This window comes from Gigantopelta aegis, chromosome 11, assembly GCF_016097555.1.
Source record: "Gigantopelta aegis isolate Gae_Host chromosome 11, Gae_host_genome, whole genome shotgun sequence".
NCBI lineage: Eukaryota > Metazoa > Mollusca > Gastropoda > Neomphalida > Peltospiridae > Gigantopelta > Gigantopelta aegis.
The window spans coordinates 9,835,051-9,861,753 of record NC_054709.1 but is presented as its reverse complement, the minus strand read 5'-3'; the positions used below and the strand labels follow the sequence as shown (position 1 = coordinate 9,861,753).

At 38.6% G+C, this 26,703-nt stretch overlaps 1 protein-coding gene across 2 annotated transcripts in view; it reads left to right on the top strand.

The window, feature by feature from the left end:
- The window catches only part of LOC121385470 (bifunctional purine biosynthesis protein ATIC-like), a 35,368-nt gene that overhangs the window by 6,991 nt on the left and 1,674 nt on the right, over positions 1-26,703 (top strand). Inside the window, exons 6-18 of one of the 2 annotated variants that reach the window (XR_005959548.1) lie at positions 14-92; positions 2,482-2,554; positions 3,738-3,894; positions 4,590-4,715; positions 6,112-6,216; positions 7,520-7,605; positions 8,294-8,383; positions 10,967-11,095; positions 12,947-13,039; positions 14,001-14,074; positions 21,740-21,843; positions 23,343-23,451; positions 25,572-25,604. Coding sequence is in view for 1 of the 2 variants with exons in the window: in XM_041516167.1 (XP_041372101.1) it covers positions 14-92; positions 2,482-2,554; positions 3,738-3,894; positions 4,590-4,715; positions 6,112-6,216; positions 7,520-7,605; positions 8,294-8,383; positions 10,967-11,095; positions 12,947-13,039; positions 14,001-14,074; positions 23,343-23,451; positions 25,572-25,631; positions 26,063-26,158 (1,277 nt within the window). In the remaining variant the exon portion in view is untranslated. Of the gene's footprint in view, positions 1-13; positions 93-2,481; positions 2,555-3,737; positions 3,895-4,589; positions 4,716-6,111; positions 6,217-7,519; positions 7,606-8,293; positions 8,384-10,966; positions 11,096-12,946; positions 13,040-14,000; positions 14,075-21,739; positions 21,844-23,342; positions 23,452-25,571; positions 25,632-26,062; positions 26,159-26,703 lie in introns of those variants that run through there. The other variant, XM_041516167.1, reaches the window with a different exon arrangement.

The window sequence follows — 26,703 nt, the reverse complement described above, 5'->3', positions numbered from 1 at the left end:
ATTCTATTGTTAGGTGGAGTGACTTTGCTGAGAGCTGCAGCAAAAAATCATGAACGCGTAACAGTCGTGTGTAACCCTGACGATTACGACAGGTGAGAATTGTTTGCAGTCTGTACTTTATTTAAAAGGTTAATTTTGTAATAAAATTAACTGTATGGTAAAGATTTTTTTTTTTTTTAAATTAATACAACATGTGCTATATGGTTTAAATCTATTTTACTGTATACTTTGTATTCCCAATAACGAGTGGGAAAAAAAATGTTTTATTTAACGACACCACTAGAGCACATTGATTTTTTATCTTATCATTGGCTATTGGACGTCAAACATATGGTCATTCTGACATTGTTTTTTTAGAGGAAACCTACTGTCGCCACATAGGCTACTCTTTTATGACAGGCAGCAAGGGATCTTTTATTTGCGCTTCCCACAGGCAGGATAGCACAAACCATGGCCTTTGTTGAACCAGTTATGGATCACTGGTCGGTGCAAGTGGTTTACACCTACCAGGGTTTCTGCCAGAGGGTAAACTGGGTATGGCGCCATACCCAGATTTTGTTTTGCAATTTGGTTTTTGAAAGTTAACTTTTTAACAAAATTAATTATCATTAATGTATGATTTTCTTAACCCTAAACTTAACCCATTTTCTTTGTGTGGGAGGTCCCCCACACCCTCTGTTGACTGTGGTTGTATTCAATTGCATAGTTCCATACCCAAAATATTTCTTTCTGGCAGAAACACTGCCTACTCATTGAGCCTTGTGGAGCACTCACTAAAGGTTTGGTTTTTAAAAATCCCATACCTCGACTGGGATCCGAACCCAGTACCTACCAGCCTGTAGACCGATTGCCTAACCATGACGCCAATGAGGCCGGTCGATAACGAGTAAAGAAAAACCCATAAAAAACCCCAGTAAGATTAATAAAATTATCAAGTATGTGCTGTATGGCTTAATTCTGTTTTACTGTATACTTTGTATTCCCAATATTGAGTAAGATTAATAAAAATTATCAAGTATGTGCTGTATGGCTTAATTTTGTTTTACTGTATAATTTGTATTCCCATAATGAGTAAGATTAATAAAATTATCAAGTATGTGCTGTATGGCTTAATTCTGTTTTACTGTATATACAAAATTCCCAGTATCGAGTAAGATTAATAAAATTAATTAAGTACCTTTGCTATGGGGTTGAGCCTACAGAATTTAACTGTAATTGTTTTCATTCAGTGTTTATTAGTTTAACTAAATTTATTAACCATCTAAAAATAAGCATTTCGGGGATTCGGCAAAATGCAAAAGATTTTACATTATATAAGTGTAATTCTAATACACCAAAAGAAATTGAAGTATTTTAACAAGTATATTTTTTCATGATACAATTATACAGGCTGGTAGGTACTGGGTTCGGATCCCAGTTGAGGCATGGAATTTTTAATTCAGATACCGACTCCAAACCCTGAGTGAGTGCTCTGCAAGGCTCAGTGGGTAGGTGTAAACCACTTGCACCGACCAGTGATCCATAACTGGTTCAACAAAGGCCATGGTTTGTGCTATCCTGCCTGTGGGAAGCGCAAATAAAAGATCCCTTGCTGCTAATCGGAAAGAGTAGCCCATGTAGTGGCGACAGCGGGTTTCCTCTCAAAATCTGTGTGGTCCATAACCATATGTCTGACGCCATATAACCATAAATAAAATGTGTTGAGTGCATCGTTAAATAAAACATATCTTTCTTTCATGATCCAATTAATTCGGAAAATAGACTTTAATATAGGCTTAAAATGTTCTAAAAAATATTGCCAATTTTAAACAGTTAAAAGTAAAGGAATTCAGTTTTAATTTTAAATAAATTTTTTAAAAACCCTAAAATTTGGATTTTTGTTGTTGGTCGGTTACAGAATATTATAATATTTAATAAGAGCAGAAGTCTTCTAATTTCTGATCCATGTATGTTATCTGAAGCTGAAATGTTAATATTTTTAACATTGTCATTAATGTAAAACTGATGCTTATGTCATAATTTTAAAACAAAAATATCATAATGGCACCTCGTTTTTTAGAAATCTTTAATAAGAAAGTGTTTTCCGTAGCTTGTTTTAGTATGGTGCGGAACCATGCCTCAACAGTCTAGTGCTATCTTGCCTTAATCAGCACCATGCTGCCCTGAGATTAAAGAAGCCTTTTTCACTAATTAATTCTAAAATTGCCTTTATAAAACACCAAAAGTATTATTAATTAATAAAATATGCTTTTTATATCTTTTACCATTCATTTATTAACGCAAGCACATAAATTCCATTAATGTTTATTTCAATTAATGTTTGTATATTTTTAATGAAATACAAGTGCCCCAAAAATGGTGAAAATGCCCCTGAAGTGTTTGGTCTACCATGCTTTGCCAAATTTCTAGGGAAATCACTAAAGAATCATATCAATATTTTGTTGGGGTTTTTTTACTAATTCAAATAAGTATTGTTTTCAGTATTGCAGATGAAATGAGTAAATCAGAAAAGAAAGACACGTCCAAAGCAACAAGACAGATGCTAGCTGTGAAGGTGAGCTTTGGGTAAAGAATTGATGTCCTGTATTAGCAAACTACTGAGTTTCGTTTTGTTAATTTTAGTTTAGCTTCATATTAGGGCTAGCTCTGGCATTCGGCAAGTTCGCCAATTGTGAATTTTCAAAACAATTGGTGACTTTTTATTTTCATTTGGCGAATAAATTCCACATAATACTTGTTACTTTATTAGAATATAATTGTGTTTTTGAAATTTTTGAAGTTTAAATAGATGATTTGGCAAAAGTTTCTGCTCCTTCAGAGATGGCCCTGGATATGAAACAAAATGGAAAACTGTTTGGGAAATATTAAAATTTACTATGTTATGTGCAAGTTGTAAAAACATTGGTCAAGATAAGTCCTTACTTTGTTTTAACTTCTGTAACCAATGTGTTTTTATGTTACAACATCCCTTCAATCATTAGCAATTTTTTTGCTCGAAAAGTATTTATTTTGTTTATTCAGCATAATGGAAATGTGTGGATTTATTTTGTTTATTCACTATAATGGAATTATGTGTTTTCATTTTGTTTGTTATTTACTATGATGGGAAAGTGTTTTCTTTTCAGCTTAACCTAATAAGCAGAGGACTCATTGGAAGATTTTTAGCCATCCTGTTGGCTGTTGGGATGTTCGGACTACTATTCTATCAATATTATATTTTACCGGCCTCTGTGGCGCAGTGGTTAAACCATCAGTCTCCAGGCTGGTAGGTACTGGGTTCGGATCCCAGTCGAGGCATGGGATTTTTAATCCAGATACCAACTCCAAACCCTGAGTGAGTGCTCCGCAAGGCTCAATGGGTAGGTGTAAACCACTTGCACCGACCAGTGATCCATAACTGGTTCAACTTAGGCCATGGTTTGTGCTATCCTGCCTGTGGGAAGCGTAAATAAAAGATCCCTTGCTGCCTATTGTAAAAGAGTAGCCTATGTGGTGACAGCGGGTTTCCTCTATAAAAAAAAACCTGTCAGAATGACCATATGTTTGACGTCCAATAGCCAATGATAAGATAAAAAATCAATGTGCTCTAGTGACGTTAAATAAAACAAATTTTACTTTACTATTCTATCATGGTGGGCAAATGCCATTAGTTTGATGTTAGGTTATGTAGTCATGAAAAGATAAAATGATCCAAGTTTTCTACAATTTATTTGTTCTTTTTATGAACTCTTTTTCAGGCTTTCAACCACACCGCTGATTATGACGCGGCGATATCGGATTACTTCCGACGTCAGTACAGCAAGGGTGTGTCACACCTCCCTCTGAGATACGGTGCGAACCCGCACCAAAAACCGGCCCAGTTGTACACGACTCGCCCGCAACTCCCAGTCAAAGGTAGGCAAGCATCCTACAGCTCATGAAAATCTGGAGACTCATGGCATTTGCAGATGTCATTTTGCTGGCCTAGAATTAGTGGAAAGTTGTTGGATTTTGAGTTGAGTTGAAAATTGGTTGATACCTTTTTTTATATAATCACCTTTAGGACGTACTTATCAAAGGTTAATTAATATAGTGACACCCCCTCTAAAATGGAGAAATACTTTCTGAAATAGACTAGAACTCGTCTCCTTAACAGTTCTCAGAAGTACATGTATGTATGGTTTTAGAATTATGAAAACTACATTTCTTGGCCTGACAGACACCATAGACACTGTTACAATTGGTTTCTTTTGACAATCTGATGTTAGGAAATAGATATTTTACACAATAAAATACAAGTAGCCTAGTGTCGGACTTCAGTTGTAAAAATGGGTTCTAATAATGAAAAATGCATTGCGGTGTTTAAAAACTAGTATTTTTGTCACTTAAATGTCTTTCTTAAAAGTTGACTGTATATCCTATCAGTATACCAGTTAAAGTATAGAGTGTTGTTCCTGTTGTAGTTTTGAATGGCTGTCCTGGTTTCATCAATATGAAGGACTTTGGTTTACAGGGGTTTTACTGTAGTTTCTTTTAATGTCTTTCACAAATATTGGCAGTATTGCCTGTTAATGTGCCTGTCAGATTATGAACTGTTATTCGTGTTGTAGTTTTGAATGGCTCTCCTGGTTTCATCAACCTTTGCGACTCTCTCAACGGCTGGCAGCTGGTTCGAGAACTGCGGTCTGCTCTTGGACTCCCGGCGGCTACGTCCTTCAAACACGTCAGCCCAGCAGGTTAGTACAAACATTTTCTATGTTACGGCTGCAGTATCATGGATTGTTTTTTTGTGTTATTTATGGGCCCATAAGTTGGCCATATGTCCATCCATTCAATGTACCAGTTAAATTAATGACTCTTATTCTTTTTGTAACCCAGTGGTAAAGCGCTCGCTTGATGCGCAGTCGGTTTAGGATCGATCTCCGTTGATGGCCCCATTGGGCTATTTCTCGTTCCATCCAGTGCTCCACAACTGGTGTAACAAAGGTTGTGGTATATACTATCCTGTCTGTGGGATGTTGCATATAAACAATCCCCTGCTGCTAATCGAAAAAGAGCAGCCCATGAAGTGGCGACAGCGGGTTCCTCTCTCAATATATATGTGGTCCATAACCATATGTCCAACGCCATATAACTGTGAATAAAATGTGTTGAGTGTGTCGTTAAATAAAACATTTTCTTCCTTCCTTCCTTCCTACATTCATTCCTTCCTTCTTCATTTTAGCACTAGTGAGAGGGTGCTGTTAGTGATTGCTGTTGCTGGTGGTAACACTTACATTTATACGGGCGGGATTTAGTTCAGTCAGTTGAGTGATCGCTTGATGTGCTTGTGTCGCAGGATCAAACCACCTTGGTGGATCGACGCAGCTGATTTTTTTGTTTTTTTCTCATTCAAAGGCTGTGGTATGTGCTTTTCAGTCTGTGGGTTGGTGCATATAAAAGATCCCATGCTACTAATGGAAAAATGTAGCGGGTTTCTTCTCTGAGCCTATGATGGATAAATCAATGCGGTCTAGTGATGGTGTTAAAACAAAACAAACTTTAACATAAAAGTTATTCTTCATTTTAGCACTAGTAGGGTGTATACTACCAAATCAAATCCCATAGACGACAATAGTAACATGTGGCTAAAACTCCTACCTGCAGCGTATCAATCAACATAAACGCCACGGATATAAATACTGCCACCCCTCACACTTAAAAGTGAATCAGAAAAAATTGGGGGTCAAGCTGCTTGTTTCTGAGATAACGGGTAGCGTCTATGACTACCCTAGTTCCGCACAAAATTCGAGTACTTTTTTTTACATGTACCCCATACATGTTTCAAGCACAAGGCTACTTGACACATTGGTAGTAGATGAAATAAAATTGCATATTTTTTTTACCCAGATGAAACTATTATTTTTTACAACCAACACACTCACATTTATAACCAATCACAGGACTTGTGGTGTTCACTTCTCTATCAAAAGTTCGGTGCACCTCGAACTTTGACCCAGCCGGAAGTTATTTGGTTTAATACTACCAGTAGTGAGAAGGTGCTTTTCCGCTGTTAGTGATTGCTGTTGCTGGTAGTATCATGTACATTTATTAAAACTCTAATAGTATTTGTAATTTTTTTTTTTTTTACAGGAGCTGCTGTCGGCATACCAATGAATGCAGCCCAGTCTCGACTTTGTATGGTCGACGATATGACAGAGTTGTCTCCTTTGGCTATTGCATATGCTAGAGCTAGAGGTAAATATTAACATTGATAAAACACGGCTTCTAGAATTTTTACAAAATCCACTATCCATGGGATCATGGATTTTAAAAGATATTTCTATTCCCTCAAAATTGGGCATTTTTCACAGTCCCTTTTTAAATATCTTTACTGAAGAGAACCTCTTTAAACCAGATACCTCTTAAAACCGGACATTTTACTTGGTCTTGAGGGTGTCCGTTTTAGAGGAGTTTCACTATAGTAATAATTGGATGTGTTACCTAAAGAGATTAAAAACACCAATATTGGGGGTGGGGGTGGGGAGAGGAGCATATTCATATTTACAAAATAGATTTGAATGCAGCATTTGACAACTTGTTTTCACTAGCCATCGGTCATGGCAGTAGTAGTTATTATCATAAAAGAAAGTTGATAATTTGGTGCAGACTGATTAAAGCCAAATAAACTAACTTGTCCGTGATAGGTGAAATTGAAATTATAGCCAGGTGTTGCATGCAGTCTGCTGTAAATACCTGTTGACATAAGCGGGCGGAACGTATCCCAGTGGTACAGCGCTCGCTCGATGCGCAGTCAACCTAGGATCAATCCCTGTCGGTGGACTCATTGGGCTATTTGTTGTTCTAGCCAGTGCACCATGACTGGTATGTCATGGTATGTACTACCTTGTCTGTGGGATGGTGCATATAAAAGATCCCTTGCTGCTAATCGAAAAGTGTAGCCCATGAGGTGGCGATAGCGGGTTTCCTCTCATTATCTGTATGGTTGTTAACCATGTTTGACGCCATATAACCGTAAATAAAATGTGTTGAGTGCGTTGTTAAATTTCCTTCTTTGTGACATAAGCAGGCTGATAACAAAACCTTGGACATGAAACCAGCTACTGTTAACAAAATAGGAATAAACTTTTGAATACATACAGCATGCTTATTAAGATGCACAAAAATACACCAAAACGTAAGTCAGGATGCATTTATTCTTTAAAATTTAATACCTGATGAACAGTCATTAAATGCACGGCTTAAAGTTGCCATCTGCCGCTTAGTGATCAGACCAGGGCCCTAATTCACTAAACTCTTGTAACATGGCGATCTCGCAGTGCAATGGGTAAGATCCCATGTTCCTAATTTTTAAAAAAGTAGTCCATGGCAGCCGTTTCTTTCTCATTATTGTGGTCCTTAATCATATGTCTGCTGCCATATAATCATAAAATAAAAATGTGTTGAGTTTGTTGTTAAATAAACAATTGCTTCCATTTCTAAGTCACATTTAACATACATGTTTTGTTGTTGCTTTTTTTAATTTCCATTCTTTCCACAGGTGCTGACAGAATGTCGTCATTCGGTGACTTTATTTCTCTCTCGGATAAATGTGATGTTTCTACAGCAAAAATAATATCAAGAGAGGTGGGTATTATTATATTGGTGTGACAAAAATAATATCAAGAGAGGTGGGCATTATTATATTGGTGTGACAAAAATAATATCAAGAGAGGTGGGTATTATTATATTGGTGTGACAAAAATAATATCAAGAGAGGTGGGTATTATTATATTGGTGTAACAAAAATAATATCAAGAGAGGTGGGTATTATTATATTGGTGTGACAAAAATATGCATTTCCAATCGGATTAATGTAATAAGTAAAGATTTGATAGTATTTTTCCACCAATAAAGCAAGTTTTATTTTTGTGTGCAGAATAATAAAAAAAATTTGACTAGTATAAATTAAACTATTGACAGAGTTTAAAATATTCTGCCAGGTTGGGGGATAGCGTAAGGGGTGGTTGATTGATGTTTTTATGGTAACTTCAGATATTTAAATAACACTGTCTACATCCAAAACATTTTGAGGAACGATTTTAATTACTAGTGTAATACATTATATATATTAAACGCAATGTCTAGCATATAACATTGTAGGGTAGTGATATCAGGGCCCCAACCCTGACACTACCAAATTTGTTTCTGGGGTTACTTAAATGTTTTTAAGGTTTCTTGGTACGATATCTAGCTCAGTCAGTAGAGCACTCACTTGAGGCACTTTGTTCAAAGGATCTAATCCCCCCAGTGGACCCATTGTTTACTTTTTCAGGTTTCAGATGGAGTTATTGCCCCTGGGTATGAAGACGCAGCCTTTGAAATCCTTAAAAAGAAGAAAGGTGGAAATTATTGCATATTACAGGTCGGTTTTCACACAGTATGACTTAATATGTAGATAGCACATCTGATTGGTTACTATTTCCATCAGGGTTCTTACGCGTCCTGAAAATCCTGGAATGTTTTGGGGTTTTTAACTTTCATGGCAATTTACCCATTTTTTGACAGAATTATGGCCCTTGAACTTAGGAGATAAAAAAAAAAAAATCCGGAACTTTGTTTTTGCAATGCCTCAAGATATTAAGCTGAGATTTTGGATATAGCTTTATCATGTTCTTTTACAGATCAAGTATAACTTTCATGGCGATTTACCCATTTTTTGACAGAATTATGGCCCTTGAACTTCGGAGATAAATTATTTTTTTCCGGAACTTTGTTTTTGCAATGCCTCAAGATATTAAGCTGAGATTTTGGGTATAGCTTTATCATGTTCTTTTACAGATCAAGTGTAACTTTCATGGCGATTTACCCATTTTTCATAGAGTTATTGAATTTAGGAGATACCAATATTTTTTGGGGCACGGGAGGGGACTTTTATTGCTTTAGCAGACTACTTTACTCTCAGAATACTTGTTAATTCAAGAAAAAACAATAATAAAACTGTCGACTGAGCTGTGATGATCTATTACGTTTCGATGATTCCATTTCTCGTGGATCTGATTACAAGGGGATACTGAGCTCAGCCGGGAAGCCCTCGTTTAACGCACGGTTGGTCTGAGATTGATCCCCATCTGTGGACCCATTTGGCTATTTCTCGTTCCAGCCAGTGCTCCATGACTGCTATATCAAAGGCTGTGGTATGTGCTATCCTGTTTGTGGGATGGTGCATATAAAAGATACCGTGCTATTAATGGAAAAATGTAGCAGGTTTCCTCTCTAAGACTATATAGGGGCTGTACTTAGCCCAGTGATAAAGTGCCCACCTGATGCACAGTAGGTCTGATCGATCCCCATCGGTGGGCAGACCTGTCAACCTTTAGTCAAGAGAAAGCAGGAGGTGTGTGTTGAAAAAGCAGGAGATTTGGTCAAAAAGCAGGAGATTTTTTAAATTAACACAATTTAACCCAAAATCGCAAGATTTAAAAAAAACATTATTACAATAAGTTATATGAATACTTTATAATGTCATATATACTTCTTAACTTTAGATCTTGGCATTAAAAAAAAAAAAAAAAAATTATTATTATTATTTTTTAGTTTTTTTAAGTTTAAATATTATTATGATTTAATACATATTTAAAAAAAAAAAATTATTTTATCCAAAAATGTTAAGAACAAGAACAAGAAATAAAAAAATTAATTAGTACATTTACGGTATTACACTTACAGCCTTACAGGTTGCGTTACATTATCATTTGTGGTTAGTGTACCAAAGACAAATTTATATAAATCTTATAAATTAATATTCAGTTTTTACCATAATGAGGAACGGTGGCGTGGTACTGATTTAAAATCATTATAATGATGCAATAAACATTGTATTTTCATTAATCATAAGTAAAACCTCATTACAGACATCGTGTGAAATATACCGGAATTATACCCATTTCCGTGAGTAACTTTATGTCATTGTCAAACAACATTTTTTAATTGTACAAAAATAATTTCTTGAAGTGTACCCTTATAACCAACATTTTACCGCACAAACATACAAAATTAACTGACACAAGTATGTTTATACAGCTAATTGGTCTTTTCGTTGTCTTGCTGTGACATGTGATTTTAACATGCATCGTGTGTATCGCTGTCAAGTCGGGAGTCTGGCAGTTCAGATTTGTCATAGTTGCATTATGTAATCCAGTGGGAAGACATTTTACAATTCAGAGGTGTTATTAAAAGTAAAGTTTGTTTTATTTAACGACGCCACTAGAGCACATTGATTTTTAATCTTATCATCGGCTATTGGAACTAAATTGGATATTTTTTTTTTTTTATATGTCAATACACAGCCTGTTTAATTAGCGGCAACACGCTTCGTAGCCATTACGATGACAACAAACATTATAATAACACATCATTTTATAAACTCCATGTGCTTTTTTAACAATATAAATAGGCTATCCCACAATTCTCACTTCGGCAAAGGTTAAACAGTCGGGACAATTCGGCCTGTTACATTCTCGGAAACCGAAAGTAGTCGACATTTTCCGAATGAGAAAAAAAGGCAGAGTTACTTCCCTTCTGTTATTTTGACAAAAGAGGATCGATTTTTTTTTTTATGCTTACAAAAATGTCATTTAACAGGAGAAACTGTCTCCCGCACAGGAGAAAGGAGATTTGATCAAATACCGGGAGACTCCCGCGGAATCCGGGAGGGTTGACAGGTCTGTCGGTGGGCCCATTGGGCTATTTTTCATTCCAGCCAGTGCACCACAACTGGTATATCAAAGGCTGTGGTATGCACTATCCTGTCTGCGGGATGGTGCATACAAAAGATCCCTTGCTACTAATGAAAAAATGGAGCAGGTTTCCTCTCTAAGGCTATGTCAAAATTACCAAATGTTTGATGTCCAATAGTTGATGATTAATAAATCAGTGTGCTCTAATGGTGTCATTAAGCAAAACAAACCAACTTTTTAACATCATTATCATTTACATATATATTTAGATGGATCCGGAATATGAGCCATCTCCGCAAGAGACCCGCACGTTGTTTGGTCTACAGCTACAACAGGAAAGAAACAACGCAGTGATCAGCGAAAAACTCTTCACAAACATCACCTCGCAGAGAAAAGAGGTGTGTTAGTATATCAGTGTTATGTTGGGGTTTTTCATTGGTTATTGAGAAATGTTTTTATTTGGGGTTTTTTATCAAAAAGGAACCTCCAGTGCAATTCCAGCAGACCTTTCCCCAGGATTTTTTTTAAGTCACTTACAGTTTTCAGTATCAGTATTTCAGTATACGCATATTCAGAGATGTGTTAAAATCAACCAAAATAAGAGTGGTGGGGTTAGCAGGTTTAAAACCAACAAATATATACTCTTCAAAAAAAGTAGGGGAACTCTAATAAGAATTTACAATTGCCAAAATTGTAAGGTGTATTAGCTGTGGGGAATGGTTATATGATAATAGTGAATTAATTGGGCAAACATTACAACCGGTAGTTCAGTATTACAGTAGGTTTTATGACCACCAAAGATCTTGAAGGACGAGTGAAATTTGAAAATTGAAGTTTTTTTGTATGATCAACAGAATGAAAAAGATTGACAGAAATAATGTTCCACACTCATTAATGGACCTTTCTGGAAATTGTCCAAATCAAGAATGACACCCCACGCACGTGTACGGGGCAACTGCGTGATGCACGTACAAACTATGGAATGTTTTTCGGTGTGTTGATAAACAGACCTGAACGTTCTTTACTAGGATGTCTAATAGTTGATATTAACATTAATATTTCAGGTTCTCCTACCTTTTTTTTTTAAGAGTATATATATATATATGTATATATATATATATATATATATATATATATATATATATAATTTTATTTTATTTTTCTTTAATTAATTTAATAAAAATATTTTTACTTCAAAAATAACAATTGTTGAAAATAACACTGAATCCAAAGTAATATTTATTGTGAAAACATATGCAAATAGGTTGGAGAGAAATATAGGGTAAGCAGCATGGGCGGATCCAGGAAATATTTTTAGGGGGGGGGACCAAAAAAGAAGGGCACATTGACTCGTCAAAAGGGCACCTTACTACAAGTTTTGATATTTACAATTAATATGAATTCCTACAGTTCTACGTCATAATATACTAGCAATAATGAAGTAAATTGGCGTCACTCGCGTTAGAACCTCAATGGGGCCCCATTGAGACTCAATAACACAGACACAAATCTGCAAGCTTGCGCATATACACGAAAATCTTGATTTCATTTATCTACAATATAATTATTGTTTACTTAAAAAAAAAAAAATTCTACAAACAAAAAGGGCACTTGGACATTTTGAGGGCACTTGAACAATTTTTTGGGGGGACACGTCCCCCTGGCCCCCCCCCTTGGATCCGCCCATGAGCAGTGCATTGTGATACAAGGCTTGAAACGGTATGGTGGGATATGAAAGTACCACGGAATTCAACATCTAAACGTCACAGTGCACTAATGATATATGCAAAGTGTTTGTAAAGTGGTTTCTAAATTGGTTCACCGGCCTCAGTGGCGTCGTGGCAGACCATCGGTCTACAGGCTGGTAGGTACTGGGTTCGGATCCCAGTCGAGGCAGTAAACCACTTGCACCGACCAGTGATCCATAACTGGTTCAACAAAGGCCATGGTTTGTGCTATCCTGCCTGTGGGATGCGCAAATAAAAGATCCCTTGCTGCTAATCGGAAGAGTAGCTTATGTAGTGGCGACAGCGGGTTTCCTCTTAGAATATGTGTGGTCCTTAACCATATGTCTGACGCTATATAACCGTAAATAAAATGTGTTTTGAGTGTGTCGTTAAATAAAACATTTCTTTCTTTCTTTTTCTAAATTGGTTCTTTTAAATTAGCAACAATATTTATCAAACTATTCAAATTTTATAAATGTAAAGTTTCTTTTGGACGTCAGTATATTTATTAATTCTGTTTAGTTGCCAGAGTCTGCGATTCAAGATTTGACTGTGGCTACGATTGCTTTGAAGTACACTCAGTCGAACTCGGTCTGTTACGCCAAGGATGGACAGGTAACCGTAGTAACCATAGCAACCATAACTGTTAACCCACATAGCCCAGTGGTACAGCGCTCGCTCACTTGATGTGCGGTCGGTCTGGGATCGATCCCGTCGGTGGGCCCATTAGGCTATTTCTCGTTCCAGCCAGTGCACCATGACTGGTATATCAAAGGCCGTGGTATGTACTACCCTGTCTGTGGGATAGTGCATATAAAAGATCCCTTGCTGCTAATTGAAAAGAGTAACCGATGAAGTGGCAGCGTGTTTCCTCTCGCAATATCTGTGTGGCCCTTAACCATATGTCTGACGCCATATAACCGTAAATACAATGTGTTGAGTGCGTCATTAAATAAAACATTTCTTTTTCAATACATGTGGGGTCCACCTGGCCTCTTCCACTAATTCAGGCCTTTGACGATTCACATAGTTAGCGATTTTTTATTTTATTTATACCCCGATGATTATGGGGGGTTGGGGTGGGGGTGGGAATTCTCCTCAGATCAGCTATTTTCCTCTCATGGAACATTGCATTTCCTCGCATTTTAATCGTCCTTTCCTCCAAAATGTGTCAGATGGCACAGATTTTAACCTAGTATTTCAAGAATTTCCGGGACCCCTCTAGATTTCCTCTTTTTTTCACAGTTCACCAATTCCCACACCTGGTGAATGTAAAAGAAATAACAGACGATCCTTCAATCAGTATTATGACTCCCTCATATGATAACAAAACACAAATAAGTATATTCTGGTTTAAATATTACACGAGTGCCCTTTAGATACCATATATCTTACGAGTATCTAAACAATACTAACGATACAAACTTATCTACCGAGCAAAAGCCAAATTTCGAGGCCTGAAAATGGATATTTTTCCCCTTCAGCTGTCGTACTCATAAATATGACAGAAACCATGTGATTGATATGGCATGTGTTATAATATTGTTGTCTGTGACTGGTACTCATTTCTCTGTAGGTGATTGGTATTGGAGCTGGACAGCAGTCTAGAATCCACTGCACCCGATTGGCTGGTGACAAAGCTAACAACTGGTGGGTTAATGTTTTTAATTAATTAATTATATAAAAAAAAATCTGATAAAGATCAAAGCAAACCTGATGTCTTAACAACTACTTCACCAGCACCAGTTATATAAATTGTTGCTTATTCTCTTGATTACCCGGGTGCGGGATGTAGCCCAGTGGTAAAGCGCTCGCTTGAAGCACGGTAAGTCTGGGATCGATCCACATCAGTGGGCTCATTGGGCTATTTCTTGTTCCAGCCAGTGCACCATGGTTGGTATATCAAAGGGACAGAGACCAGTAGTACAGCGCTCGCTCGATACGCAGTCGGTCTGGGATCGATCCGCGTCGGTGGGCTCATTGGGCTATTTCTCGTTCCAGCTAGTGCACCATGACTGGTATATCAAAGGCCGTGGTATGTACTACCCTGTGTGGGATGGTGCATATAAAAGATCCCTTGCTGCTAATCGAAAAGAGTAGCCCATGAAGTGGTGATGGGGTTTCCTCTCAATATTTGTGTGGCCCGTAACCATATGTTTGACGCCAAATAACTGTAAATAAAATGTGTTGAGTGCGTCGTTAAATAAAACATTTCTTTCTTTCTCTTGATTACCCATTGTCACTATTTAACTGTTTTTTAATGTAATTTCCCTGCTGTCTACAACAAAGCCATCAGCCATTACGTCATATAATCTTACGTGCATTACATGACGTAATGTAAGTGACATCATGGCATAATGGCATTCTTTTTTTACAGTGAAATATTTACACTACTGAATAATACAACTGTAGTTGCATTTGAAATTAATTTTTTAAAATTTCTATGCTACTAAAGCTGCTGCTTATGAAAATATACCGTTTCATATTTATAAAACAAAGGGGTCAAATTTATTCTGTAAATCTTTCTAGATTGTATAACATACGATGTGTAATCTGATTAATGAATGGAAATATTATATGAATGAAAGTGAAGTTCCAGCTGTAGCGAACAACCAACCAAACGTCATGATTTTTAAGCCAGCCAATCAGTGGCTGTAGAAGCAATTTGCATACTGTGCAGATATCTAAACAAAAATATCACCCCTATATTTGAGCCCATATGGGTAATAACAGAAGTATTTTCTCAGTGTTTAAACTGGTATTTAGAAATAGAGCTATGATGAGTTTTGTCTCGTTCGCATGACTCTGTGATTCACAGAAAGTGATTACATTAAGACTCTGAGCTCTGGTAACAAAATACCAGCAATTTGTTGAAACATGAAGTTCATCCTATCATCAATAACCAGGGCTACCTCTGGCAAATTCACCAATTGCCAATTTTAAAAGCAGTTGGTGAATTTTATTTTAATGTGGCAAAATAATTTCATAAAATAACTGGGTTTCTACATGTAAAAGATCCCTCGTTACTAATGGAAAAATGTAGCAGGTTTCCTCTCTAAGACTATATGTAAAAAAAATACCAAATGTTTAACATCCAATAGCCGATGATTAATATATCAGTGATCTAGTGGTGTCGTTAAACAAAACAAACTTCTAATGGAAAAATGTAGCGGGTTTCCTCTCTAAGACTGTATGTAAAATAAGTTCCAAATGTTTGACATCCAATAGCCGATGATTAATATACTCTTCAAAAAAAGAAACGCAAAAGGGTACAAATGGGTTATAACTCCGATTTTATGTTTCCTACCGGTTCATGCTTTGTGAATATACGGTCATTGCATGTCCCAAACACATTCCCACGGTTACATTCGATAAAACGCAGCTACTGTACAATAAAGTTCCAAAATGTGAATATTCGCAAAAACGCAGCCACGTGCAAACCATGTCACCACTGCACGTGCGTTGTCTGCACGTGCAACATGAACACCGACAGTATAAAATTGCAGGGTGTTCGCTTGCCTGGCCTCTGTATCTGGCCGACAGTTGACAATCCAGGACATGCCACGTCTCGGTGAACCGCAGAGAAACAATGCCATCGGCCGACTAGACGCAGGCGAATCCAGAACGGCCGTTGCCAGGGCATTCCATGTGTCCCCAAGCACCATCTCCAGACTGTGGGACCGTTACCAGCAACATGGATCAACACGTGACCTCCCTAGATCCGGTCGACCACGGGTCACTACCCCCGGGCAGGACCGCTACATCCGGGTACGCCACCTTCGGGAACGATTGACTACTGCCACCTCCACAGCCGCAGCAATACCAGGTTTGCGCAGGATATCCGACCAGACCGTACGGAACCGCCTACGTGAGGTAGGAATTCGTGCCAGACGTCCAGTTCGAGGTGTCATCTTAACACCACAACACCGTCGACTCCGACTGCAGTGGTGCCAGATACATCGACAATGGCCTCAACTGCGATGGAGACAGGTGTGGTTCAGTGACGAGTCCCGATTTCTGCTCCGACGTCATGATGGAAGATGTCGCGTGTATAGGCGTCGTGGTGAACGTTATGCGGCAAACTGCGTGCAGGAAGTGGACAGATTCGGCGGGGTTAGTGTCATGGTGTGGGCAGCCATCTCACACACTGGCAGAACTGACCTGGTCCACGTGCAGGGCAACCTGAATGCACAGGGCTACATTGACCAGATCCTCCGGCCACACATCGTTCCAGTTATGGCCAACGCCAACGCAGTGTTCCAACATGACAACGCCAGGTCTCACACAGCACGTCTCACAACGGCTTTCCTACAGAACAACAACATTAATGTCCTTCCTTGGCCATCGATATCACCGGATTTGAACCCAATTCAGCACCTATGGGACGAGTTGGACCGACAGCGACAACCACAGCCCCAGACCCTGCCCGAGCTGGCAGCAGCCTTTCAGGCCGAGTGGGCAACCATCCCCCGGGACGTCATCCGTACTCTGGTTGCTTCAATGGGCAGGCGGTGCCAGGCAGTTGTCAACACACGCGGAGGCCACACCCGGTATTGACTCCAGATGACCTTGACCTTGGTGGTGTGTCCTATCACTTACTCACAATGGACTAGAGTGAATTGTGAACAATCCTGCAACATTTGGTAATTATCGGACTCACCATTCAATAATTAAATCAATTCTCCAAATGTTACGACAATGTGGTTTTGCGTTTCTTCTTTTGAAGAGTATATATTAGTGTGCTCTAGTGGTGGTGTTAAAACAAACTTCTGTAGTCAGGGTCTGAATTGATTTATGGTGATTCGCCAAATTATCTTTGTAACTTCATCAATGACAGATACCCACAATTTTTTTTTAAACAAATTCAGTTAAAGGGACATACCCTAGTTTTTAAACACTAACACATATTTTCAACTATTATAGCCGTTTTTGTTAACTGAAATCATACTTTACTTAGATTTTATGGTTTAGATTATCAATTTCCGTACATTCGAGGTGTTTTTGGTCAACCTGGTGTTTTTAATATCACAAAATGCAGTTATCATATTTGTTTAAATGCATGTGTGTCTGAGAAGTAACAGTTATGGAGTCAAGTTTTAGTCTAGTTTTAGAGGTTATTTCACCATTTCAAAGTCACAGACTCATGTTTCACTCTGTTGTAACTTTATCCAAATGTGTCACAGGTTTGTAGATTAACCAAACTTGGTGTGCATTTTGAAGGGCTGACACTAGGGTCTGTCCCTTTAACAATTGGTGAATTTTATGCTCTGAGTAATTAAACAATGATGTAATCTTACATCAGTTGACTAATTACAAAGGTAGGGGTCAAATTTTAATTTTAAAGTGCTGCCTTCGGTTTAGTAACAAAACTTAGGACACCAAAGCAAATTGGAGAGGCATCATGGTAAAACTGTTTGCATCGGTGGTGTAGTGGTTAATCCACTGGACTTAAGACTGGTAGGTACTGGGTTCGCAGCCCGGTACTGACTCCTACCCAGAGTGAGTTTAACGACCCAGTGAGTAGGTGTAAGACCACTACACCAACTTCGCTCTCACTAACCACTAACTCTGTCCTGGACAGACAGCCCAGACAGTTGAGGTATGTGCCCAGGACAGAGTGCTTGAACCATAATTGGATATAAGCACGATAATAAATATTAATGATATTAACTGGTTGCAAGTGTGTTTGGTTACTTAACATCGAGATACAAAACTTTTGCAAATTGTTTTCTCGTAATTCCAAAATTTGTTAGGTGTTACTATTGAATGGAGGGACTTTTGCTAAAAACATTCTTGTAATTCCAATTTTTTTTACTGTTGAATGGGGAGAACTCATTCAGACACTGAGGGGATTTGATTCAATGACCCAAGCAACTTAGACAAGTAGTCTAGTCCCCCCATGGAGGATGTAAATGACTGAGCGATGATGAGTATTGTCTCGTTCGTATGAATTCACCTATCAGGTTTGTCTTGATTCCAGAAAGACTCTGAGCTCAGTATATATCAGCCTTGGTGGAAGTGGTTAAAACTATGGGTAGGGTGGGTATCGGGTTTGTCTTGATTCCAGAAAGACTCTGAGCTCTGTATACATCAGCCTTGGTGGAAGTGGTTAAACTATGGGTTGGGTGGGTATCGGGTTTGTCTTGATTCCAGAAAGACTCTGAGCTCAATATACATCAGCCTTGGTGGAAGTGGTTAAACGACACTTGATGGCGTGGTCAGTCTGGGATTGATCCCAGTCATTGGAATATTAACGGCAGTGGTATGTACTATCCTGTCTGTGGGATAGTGCTGATAAAAGATTCCTTGTTACTTATAAAACATTTTTGTGATTTTCCTCTCTAAGACTATATATTAAAATGTTTGACATCCAGAAGCTGATGATGAATAAATCAACATCCTCTGCGAATTGCGAATATTGAAAAAAATTGACAATTTGTTTTTTAATTTAGCAAAATAATTTCATGAAATAGGTCAGTCTGGGATTGATCCCAGTCATTGGAATATTAACGGCAGTGGTATGTACTATCCTGTCTGTGGGATAGTGCTGATAAAAGATTCCTTGTTACTTATAAAACATTTTTGTGGTTTTCCTCTCTAAGACTATACAGGCCTTTCCCCAGGATTTTTTTAAGGCGCTTATATATTTAGCATCATTATAACACAAAAATCAAGCCAAAAGAAGTAGGGTAGTGAGTTGAAAACAGTTAAGTGTTTGTCTTCAATCCATCAAATCATGTTGGGGTTGTTTTTGTGTGGGGGGGGGGGGGGGGCTTTTTTCTAAAAAAAAACCCCATCAATTCCCCACCCCCAACAACTTCATAATTTGCGTCATGTTGTTGTTGTTGATTTCAGCATCGTGTTAAATGCTTGTTGTGATTTCTGCTTGTAAAATACCTAAGCTAAGAATGCTGACTTCACAGTATATTCCATTTATAAAAAAAACTACAAAAAAAACCCCAAAACGTTAATAAAATAAAATTTTACTTTTAAAAAAAAATCCAGCTAACTTATTAAATGTCATCTCACAGTTTAACAAATATATATCTAGCATTATCTAACAAATATGATTATTGTAAACTAATTCAGTGTACGTTTAACTGCAATTTGTATAAATACTGCATGCACATTTCCCGCGATCGCGATCTCAGTGCGTGCATGCATTGTCGGTTTGTTTTTATTACTTTGGTTCAAAGACTTTACAAAATTAAAATAGCAAGTTACATATCTTCCAGACATTGAATCGCCGTCACATTGCTGTCATACATGTCGAATGCATGCGTTAAAATTAATAACCATGATTATTAAAATTAGCAAACATAAGGCATACGCTGTATTCTGGATAACACCGTTTCTCGTTACCGGTCGCGAGATCGCTATTATGCTAATTGAATATTTGGTATTATTATGTTTGAGGTGTCGAATAGATTATGTAACCGTTTGTTCACATCAGAAGATAGAAAATGACGTTACGGATCACAGCTCCATTGTTTTGTATACATGTTACAAATTAAGCCGACACGGTCCTGCAGTTATGGCGCTTACCAGACATGAAGGCGCTTACTTGGCTGGCTAAGGGAGCACGGGCTGTGTCGGCTTATCGCTCTAGGGAAACCCCTGCTATATATTAAAATGTTTGACATCCAGAAGCTGATGATGAATAAATCAACGTCCTCTGCGAATTGCGAATATTGAAAAAAATTGACAATTTGTTTTTTAATTTAGCAAAATAATTTCATGAAATAGCTGCACAAAAATTTACCTACATAGGCTACATAAAACGTTTATTTCCAAAAAATTAGTCATTGTGCAATTGGTTACATAAAACATTTGTGTAATGGGCTACATAAAACTGTTGTGTACTGGACTACATAAAACGTTTGTTGTGTAATGGGTTACATAAATTGTTTATTTCCAAAAGATTCTTCATCTGGGTGATTATGTCCGGTGTCGGCCGTTTTTTGTTGACAACTAACTGAGCTGTGATGATGACCGATTGTTCTTATGACTTTCTCATACAGCGTGATTTTGATAGTGTTACTCTGAGCTCAGTTTTTCTCGCTCCAGCCAGTGCACCACGACTGGTACATCAAAGGCCGTGGTATGTGCTATCCTGTCTATGGGATGGTGCATATAAAAGATCCCTTGCTGCTAATTGAAAACAGTAGCCCATGAAGTGGCGACAGTGGGTTTCCTCCCTCAGTATCTGTGTGGTCCTTAACCATATGTCCGACGCCATATAACCATAAATAAAATGTGTTGAGTGTGTCGTTAAATAAACCATTTCCTGACGAGCAAAAGCGAGTCGGATACAACACTGTTCACGAGTTTCATAAAAATATTATGACAGGCAAGCTAGTTTAGTATTTTATTTATTACAAACCAACTGCAAACAAGCTGCAATGCAGAAGTAAGTTGATATCGAGACCTACTACATGTTGTTTTTCTACAAATAGGGTCACGCTCACGTCACTCCAATATTACACTAGTTAGATATTAAGTAATATCTTACACTGGTGTGTAATAAAAGTTTATATAACACAACGGTTACCATTTAAAGTAAAGAAGTGTGAGGGGTTTCATATATTTGTAATAAAAGAACTTTCAGTATGACAACCTGTTAGTAACATGCAAAATAAGGCACAGATAGTTTGGCCGTGAGACTACGTTTAATTTTTAGGGCATTGAGGCATATGGCATGGACATGACAGCAATAGACCAGTTAGTAACATGCAAAATAAGGCACATAGTTTGGCCGTGAGACTGTGTTTAAGTTTTAGGGCATTGAGGCATATGGCTAGGGCATGACAGCAATAGACCAGTTAGTAACATGTAAAATAAGGCACATAGTTTGGCCGTGAGACTGTGTTTAATTTTTAGGGCATTGAGGCATATGGCTGGAGTATTAACGGCAATTTGCCGCATGGCTATCTTAAATGTGAGCACTAACAAAAGATTGTAATAAACTGAAAAATTATGAGAATTAATTCACTGAGTAATTATTAAATAATGTAAAAAAAAAAAATTGTTTCACGACACAACTAAAACACATCAATTAATCATCGGCTGTATTTCTGACAAATAATCTTCAATCAAGAGATGTTTTTATGCCCTTTCATGAAGACAGAATAGCACTGGTTGGGACAGGGGAAAACACCGTCCGAGAATGTGTCCACCAAGGGGATTTGATCCTATGACCCCAGCACCTCAGGCGTTAATAGCTAGATCATGCTGCTCAAGGATGTAAATGACTGGGCGATGATGAGTATTGTCTCGTTCGTATGAACTCACCTATCGGGTTTGTCTTGATTCCAGGAAGACTGAGCTCAATATACATCAGCCTTGGTGGAATTTTCACATATTAATGGTGGTTTTTACAGTCAACAATTGAGTTTTACTGGCAACGCCGAACGGAGATGGTAAAATGGATATTTGTAACTTTTTTCACAATGCCTTAATATAGATACTTTTTTTACTAGTTTTATCATGTACTGTTACAGATCAAGTTTGATCTTAATGGTGATTTACCCATATTTCACAGAGTTATGGCCCTTGAACTTAGGAAAATTCAAAATACCAGTGTTTTATAGTTGTTTGAGAAAGTCACTAGCCCTCGCCGAAGCCTTGGCTAGTGCCTGAGTACTACAGCTGATAATTTCCAATAGCCCAGTCCAAATATTCACAAGCCGGGATCGAGGTCTAGTGGACTCTGTCTCTGTCTGTCTGTCTCTCTCTCTTTCTCTCTGTCTCTCTCTCTCCCTCTCTCTGTCTCTCTGTCTCTCTCTCTCTCTCTCTCTCTCTCTCTCTCTCTCTCTCTCTCTCTCTCTCTCTCTCTCACCCTCCCCCTCCCCCTCCCCCTCCCCCTCCCCCTCCCCCTGGAAAAAATGTATGCAATTTTATTTCATCTAGTACCGCTGAGTCAATTAGCCTTGTGCTTAAAACATGTGAGAGGTACCTAACAAAAAAACAAACAAAAACCCTCAAATTTAGTGCTGAACTAGGATAGTCATAGACGCTACCTGTTATCTCGGAAATGAGCAGCTTCACCCCCAATTTTTTCTGATCCACTTTAAGAGTGATGGGTGGAAGTATTTACATCTGTGGTGTATATGAGCTTTAGGTAGGAGTTTTAGCCATATATGTTACTATTGTTGTCAATGGGATTTGATTTGGTTGTATACTCCCTGTACTCTTGGAAGGCTTGTCAATTAAAAAACAAACAATAATAAAACTGTCGACTGAGCTGTGATGATTAATCTCGTTTGTATGATTCCATTTCTCGTGGATCTGATTACAAAATGATACTGAGCTCAGCCTGTGACTGGTTCACAGGGATAGGACAGGACGTAGCCCAGTGGTAAAGTGCTAGTTTGACGCGCGGTCAGTCTGAGATCGATCCCCATCGGTGGGACCATTAGGCTATTTCTTGTTCCAGCCAGTGCTCCATGACTGCTATATCAAAGGTGTGGTATGTGCTATCCTGTCTGTGGATAGTGCATATAAAAGATACCTTGCTATTAATGGAGAAATGTAGCAGGTTTCCTCTCTAAGACTATACAGGGGCAGGATGTAGACCCGTGATAAAGTGCCCGTCTGATGCACTGTCGGTCTTCGATCGATTCACGTCGGTGGGACCATTAGGCTATTTTTCGTTCCAGCCAGTGCACCACAACTGGTATATGAAAGGCTATGGTATGTACTATCCTGTCTGTGAGATGGTGCATATCAAAGATCCCTTGTATGTCAAAATTACTAAATGTTTGACATCCAATAGCCGATGATTAGTAATCAATTTGCTCTAGTGGTGTCATTAAACAAAACTTTTTTTTAATCTTCTTTTTTTTTTAAATTTGACGGAATACTTTTTCTAGCATGCAGCTGATTATTTACTTAAACAACTGATTAATTAATGTTTCAGGTGGTTGCGCCAGCATCCTAAAGTGCTTGGCATGAAGTTCAAGAAAGGTGTGAAAAGAGCTGAAATGTCAAACGCAATAGACGTTTATGTCCTAGGGACTGTGGGACAGGTAAATCAAATAATTCCATTTCTGTGGGATTGAAAATATCTCAATCAGAGAGGTACATCAGATTAAGACTCCATCATATGTGATAGAAAAAGTACACCTAAGGTGGTGGAAATTTCGACCCGGGATGAGGCTTGCCAAATACTGATTGACTTACACTTGGTTGATATTTTCACATATTAAGAAACATGTGACAAATCCTCTATTTATTACATATATTGAAAAACACTTGTGACCAATCCTCTATTTATTACATGTTAGAAAACACTTGTGACCAATCCTCTATTTATTACATGTTAGAAAACACTTGTGACCAATCCTCTATTTATTACATGTTAAAAAAACACTTATGACAAATCCTCTATTTATTACATGTTAAAAAACACTTGTGACCAATCCTCTATTTATTACATGTTAAAAAACACTTGTGACCAATCCTCTATTTATTACATATACTCTTCAAAAAAAGAAACGCAAAAGGGTACAAATGGGTTATAACTCCGATTTTATGTTTCCTACCGGTTCATGCTTTGTGAATATAAGGTCATTGCATGTCCCAAACACATTCCCACGGTTACATTCGATAAAACGCAGCTACTGTACAATAAAGTTCCAAAATGTGAATATTCGCAAAAACGCAGCCACGTGCAAACCATGTCACCACTGCACGTGCGTTGTCTGCACGTGCAACATGAACACCGACAGTATAAAAGTGCAGGGTGTTCGCTTGCCTGGCCTCTGTATCTGGCCGACAGTTGACAATCCAGGACATGCCACGTCTCAGTGAACCGCAGAGAAACAATGCCATCGGCCGACTAGACGCAGGCGAATCCAGAACGGCCGTTGCCAGGGCATTCCATGTGTCCCCAAGCACCATCTCCAGACTGTGGGACCGTTACCAGCAACATGGATCAACACGTGACCTCCCTAGATCCGGTCGACCACGGGTCACTACCCCCGGGCAGGACCGCTACATCCGGGTACGCCACCTTCGGGAACGATTGACTACTGCCACCTCCACAGCCGCAGCAATACCAGGTTTGTGCAGGATATCCGACCAGACCGTACGGAACCGCCTACGTGAGGTAGGAATTCGTGCCAGACGTCCAGTTCGAGGTGTCATCTTAACACCACAACACCGTCGACTCCTACTGCAGTGGTGCCAGATTCATTGACAATGGCCTCAACTGCGATGGAGACAGGTGTGGTTCAGTGACGAGTCCCGATTTCTGCTCCGACGTCATGATGGAAGATGTCGCGTGTATAGGCGTCGTGGTGAACGTTATGCGGCAAACTGCGTGCAGGAAGTGGACAGATTCGGCGGGGGTAGTGTCATGGTGTGGGCAGCCATCTCACACACTGGCAGAACTGACCTGGTCCACGTGCAGGGCAACCTGAATGCACAGGGCTACATTGACCAGATCCTCTGGCCACACATCGTTCCAGTTATGGCCAACGCTAACGCAGTGTTCCAACATGACAACGCCAGGCCTCACACAGCACGTCTCACAACGGCTTTCCTACAGAACAACAACATTAATGTCCTTCCTTGGCCATCGATATCACCGGATTTGAACCCAATTGAGCATCTATGGGACGAGTTGGACCAACGCCTCCGACAGCGACAACCACAGCCCCAGACCCTGCCCGAGCTGGCAGCAGCCTTGCAGGCCGAGTGGGCCACCATCCCCCGGGACGTCATCCGTACTCTGGTTGCTTCAATGGGCAGGCGGTGCCAGGCAGTTGTCAACACACGCAGAGGCCACACCCGGTATTGACTCCAGATGACCTTGACCTTGGTGGTGTGTCCTATCACTTACTCACAATGGACTAGAGTGAATTGTGAACAATCCTGCAACATTTGGTAATTATCGGACTCACCATTCAATAATTAAATCAATTCTCCAAATGTTACGACAATGTGGTTTTGCGTTTCTTCTTTTGAAGAGTATATATTAAAAAACACTTGTGACCAATCCTCTATTTATTACATGTTAAAAAACATTTGTGACCAATCCTCTATTTATTACATGTTAAAAACACTTGTGACCAATCTCTATTTATTACATGTTAAAAAACACTTGTGACCAATCCTCTTTATTAAATAACATTATATATTTCAGGACATGGATGTCAAAGTCTGGACTAACATGCTAGAGGATGCCCCATCTCCACTTACAGAGGTAACATTTCTCTATTTACAACACATTTTAACCTGATTACACTCATTCCAGCCAGTACAACTGGTATATCGAAGGCCGTAGTATGTACTACCCTGTCTGTGGGATAATGCATATAAAAGATCCCTTGCTGCTAATCGAAAAGAGTAGCCCATGAAGTGGCGACAGCGGGTTTCCTCCCTCAATATCTGTGTGGTCCTTAACCATATGTCCGATGCCATATAATCATAAATAAAATGTGTTGAGTGTGTCGTTAAATAAAACATTTTCTTCCTTCTAAAACGCAATTTCAAGCCTTGTAACGTTTCTTTTAGACGTCAGTATAGTTTAATTTTACATAAAAGGTACACAATGTGTTAAAATAATTAATATTGCCATAATAAATGTTTTCTGACAACTTATAATGATAAAGGTTTTTTTTAATTCTCTTTTAGGCTGAAAGGAAAAGCTGGATTTCTGACCTCAATGGAGTAGCTTTGAGTTCTGATGCTTTTTTCCCATTCCGTGACAACATAGATCGAGCACATCAGGTTTGTTTAAAACATGTGCAGCATATTGATTTAGCACTGGGTGTTTTTTCCAACAATTTGGTCGTTGTCATCTTGTTGACTACACATCGAGGCCAGCAGTGACTATGAACTATACTGTTCTCTGTAGATCACTTCTTGTGCCGTACAGCGTCTTCTGGAGAGTTGTGGTAGTTGTCCAGGTAGTCTCCCTCAGCTGATATAGGTTTATGCAGTCTTGGATGACACAACAATTTGGTCATTTTGATACCACAAAACACATACACCCACCCAAGGGAATGCGGAGGGCGTCACAATATGGAAATATTTTGCAAATTAAAAAATATTTTTCTTCACCAATTCCGGAAATGCTTTATCTGAAATATATATAAAAAAGCCATTAGGTGTTTTCATTAATGTTGGATCCCTGTTTGTGCCTGAGGATGGGTGATGTTTACTAGACTTTTATTAATAAAAAGTGCATTTAAACTGTACTTTCTTCATTACTATCATTTCTAACTAAATTTAGTGGTTATCCTGCCTTATCAAGCTCCCCCCTCCACCCTCCC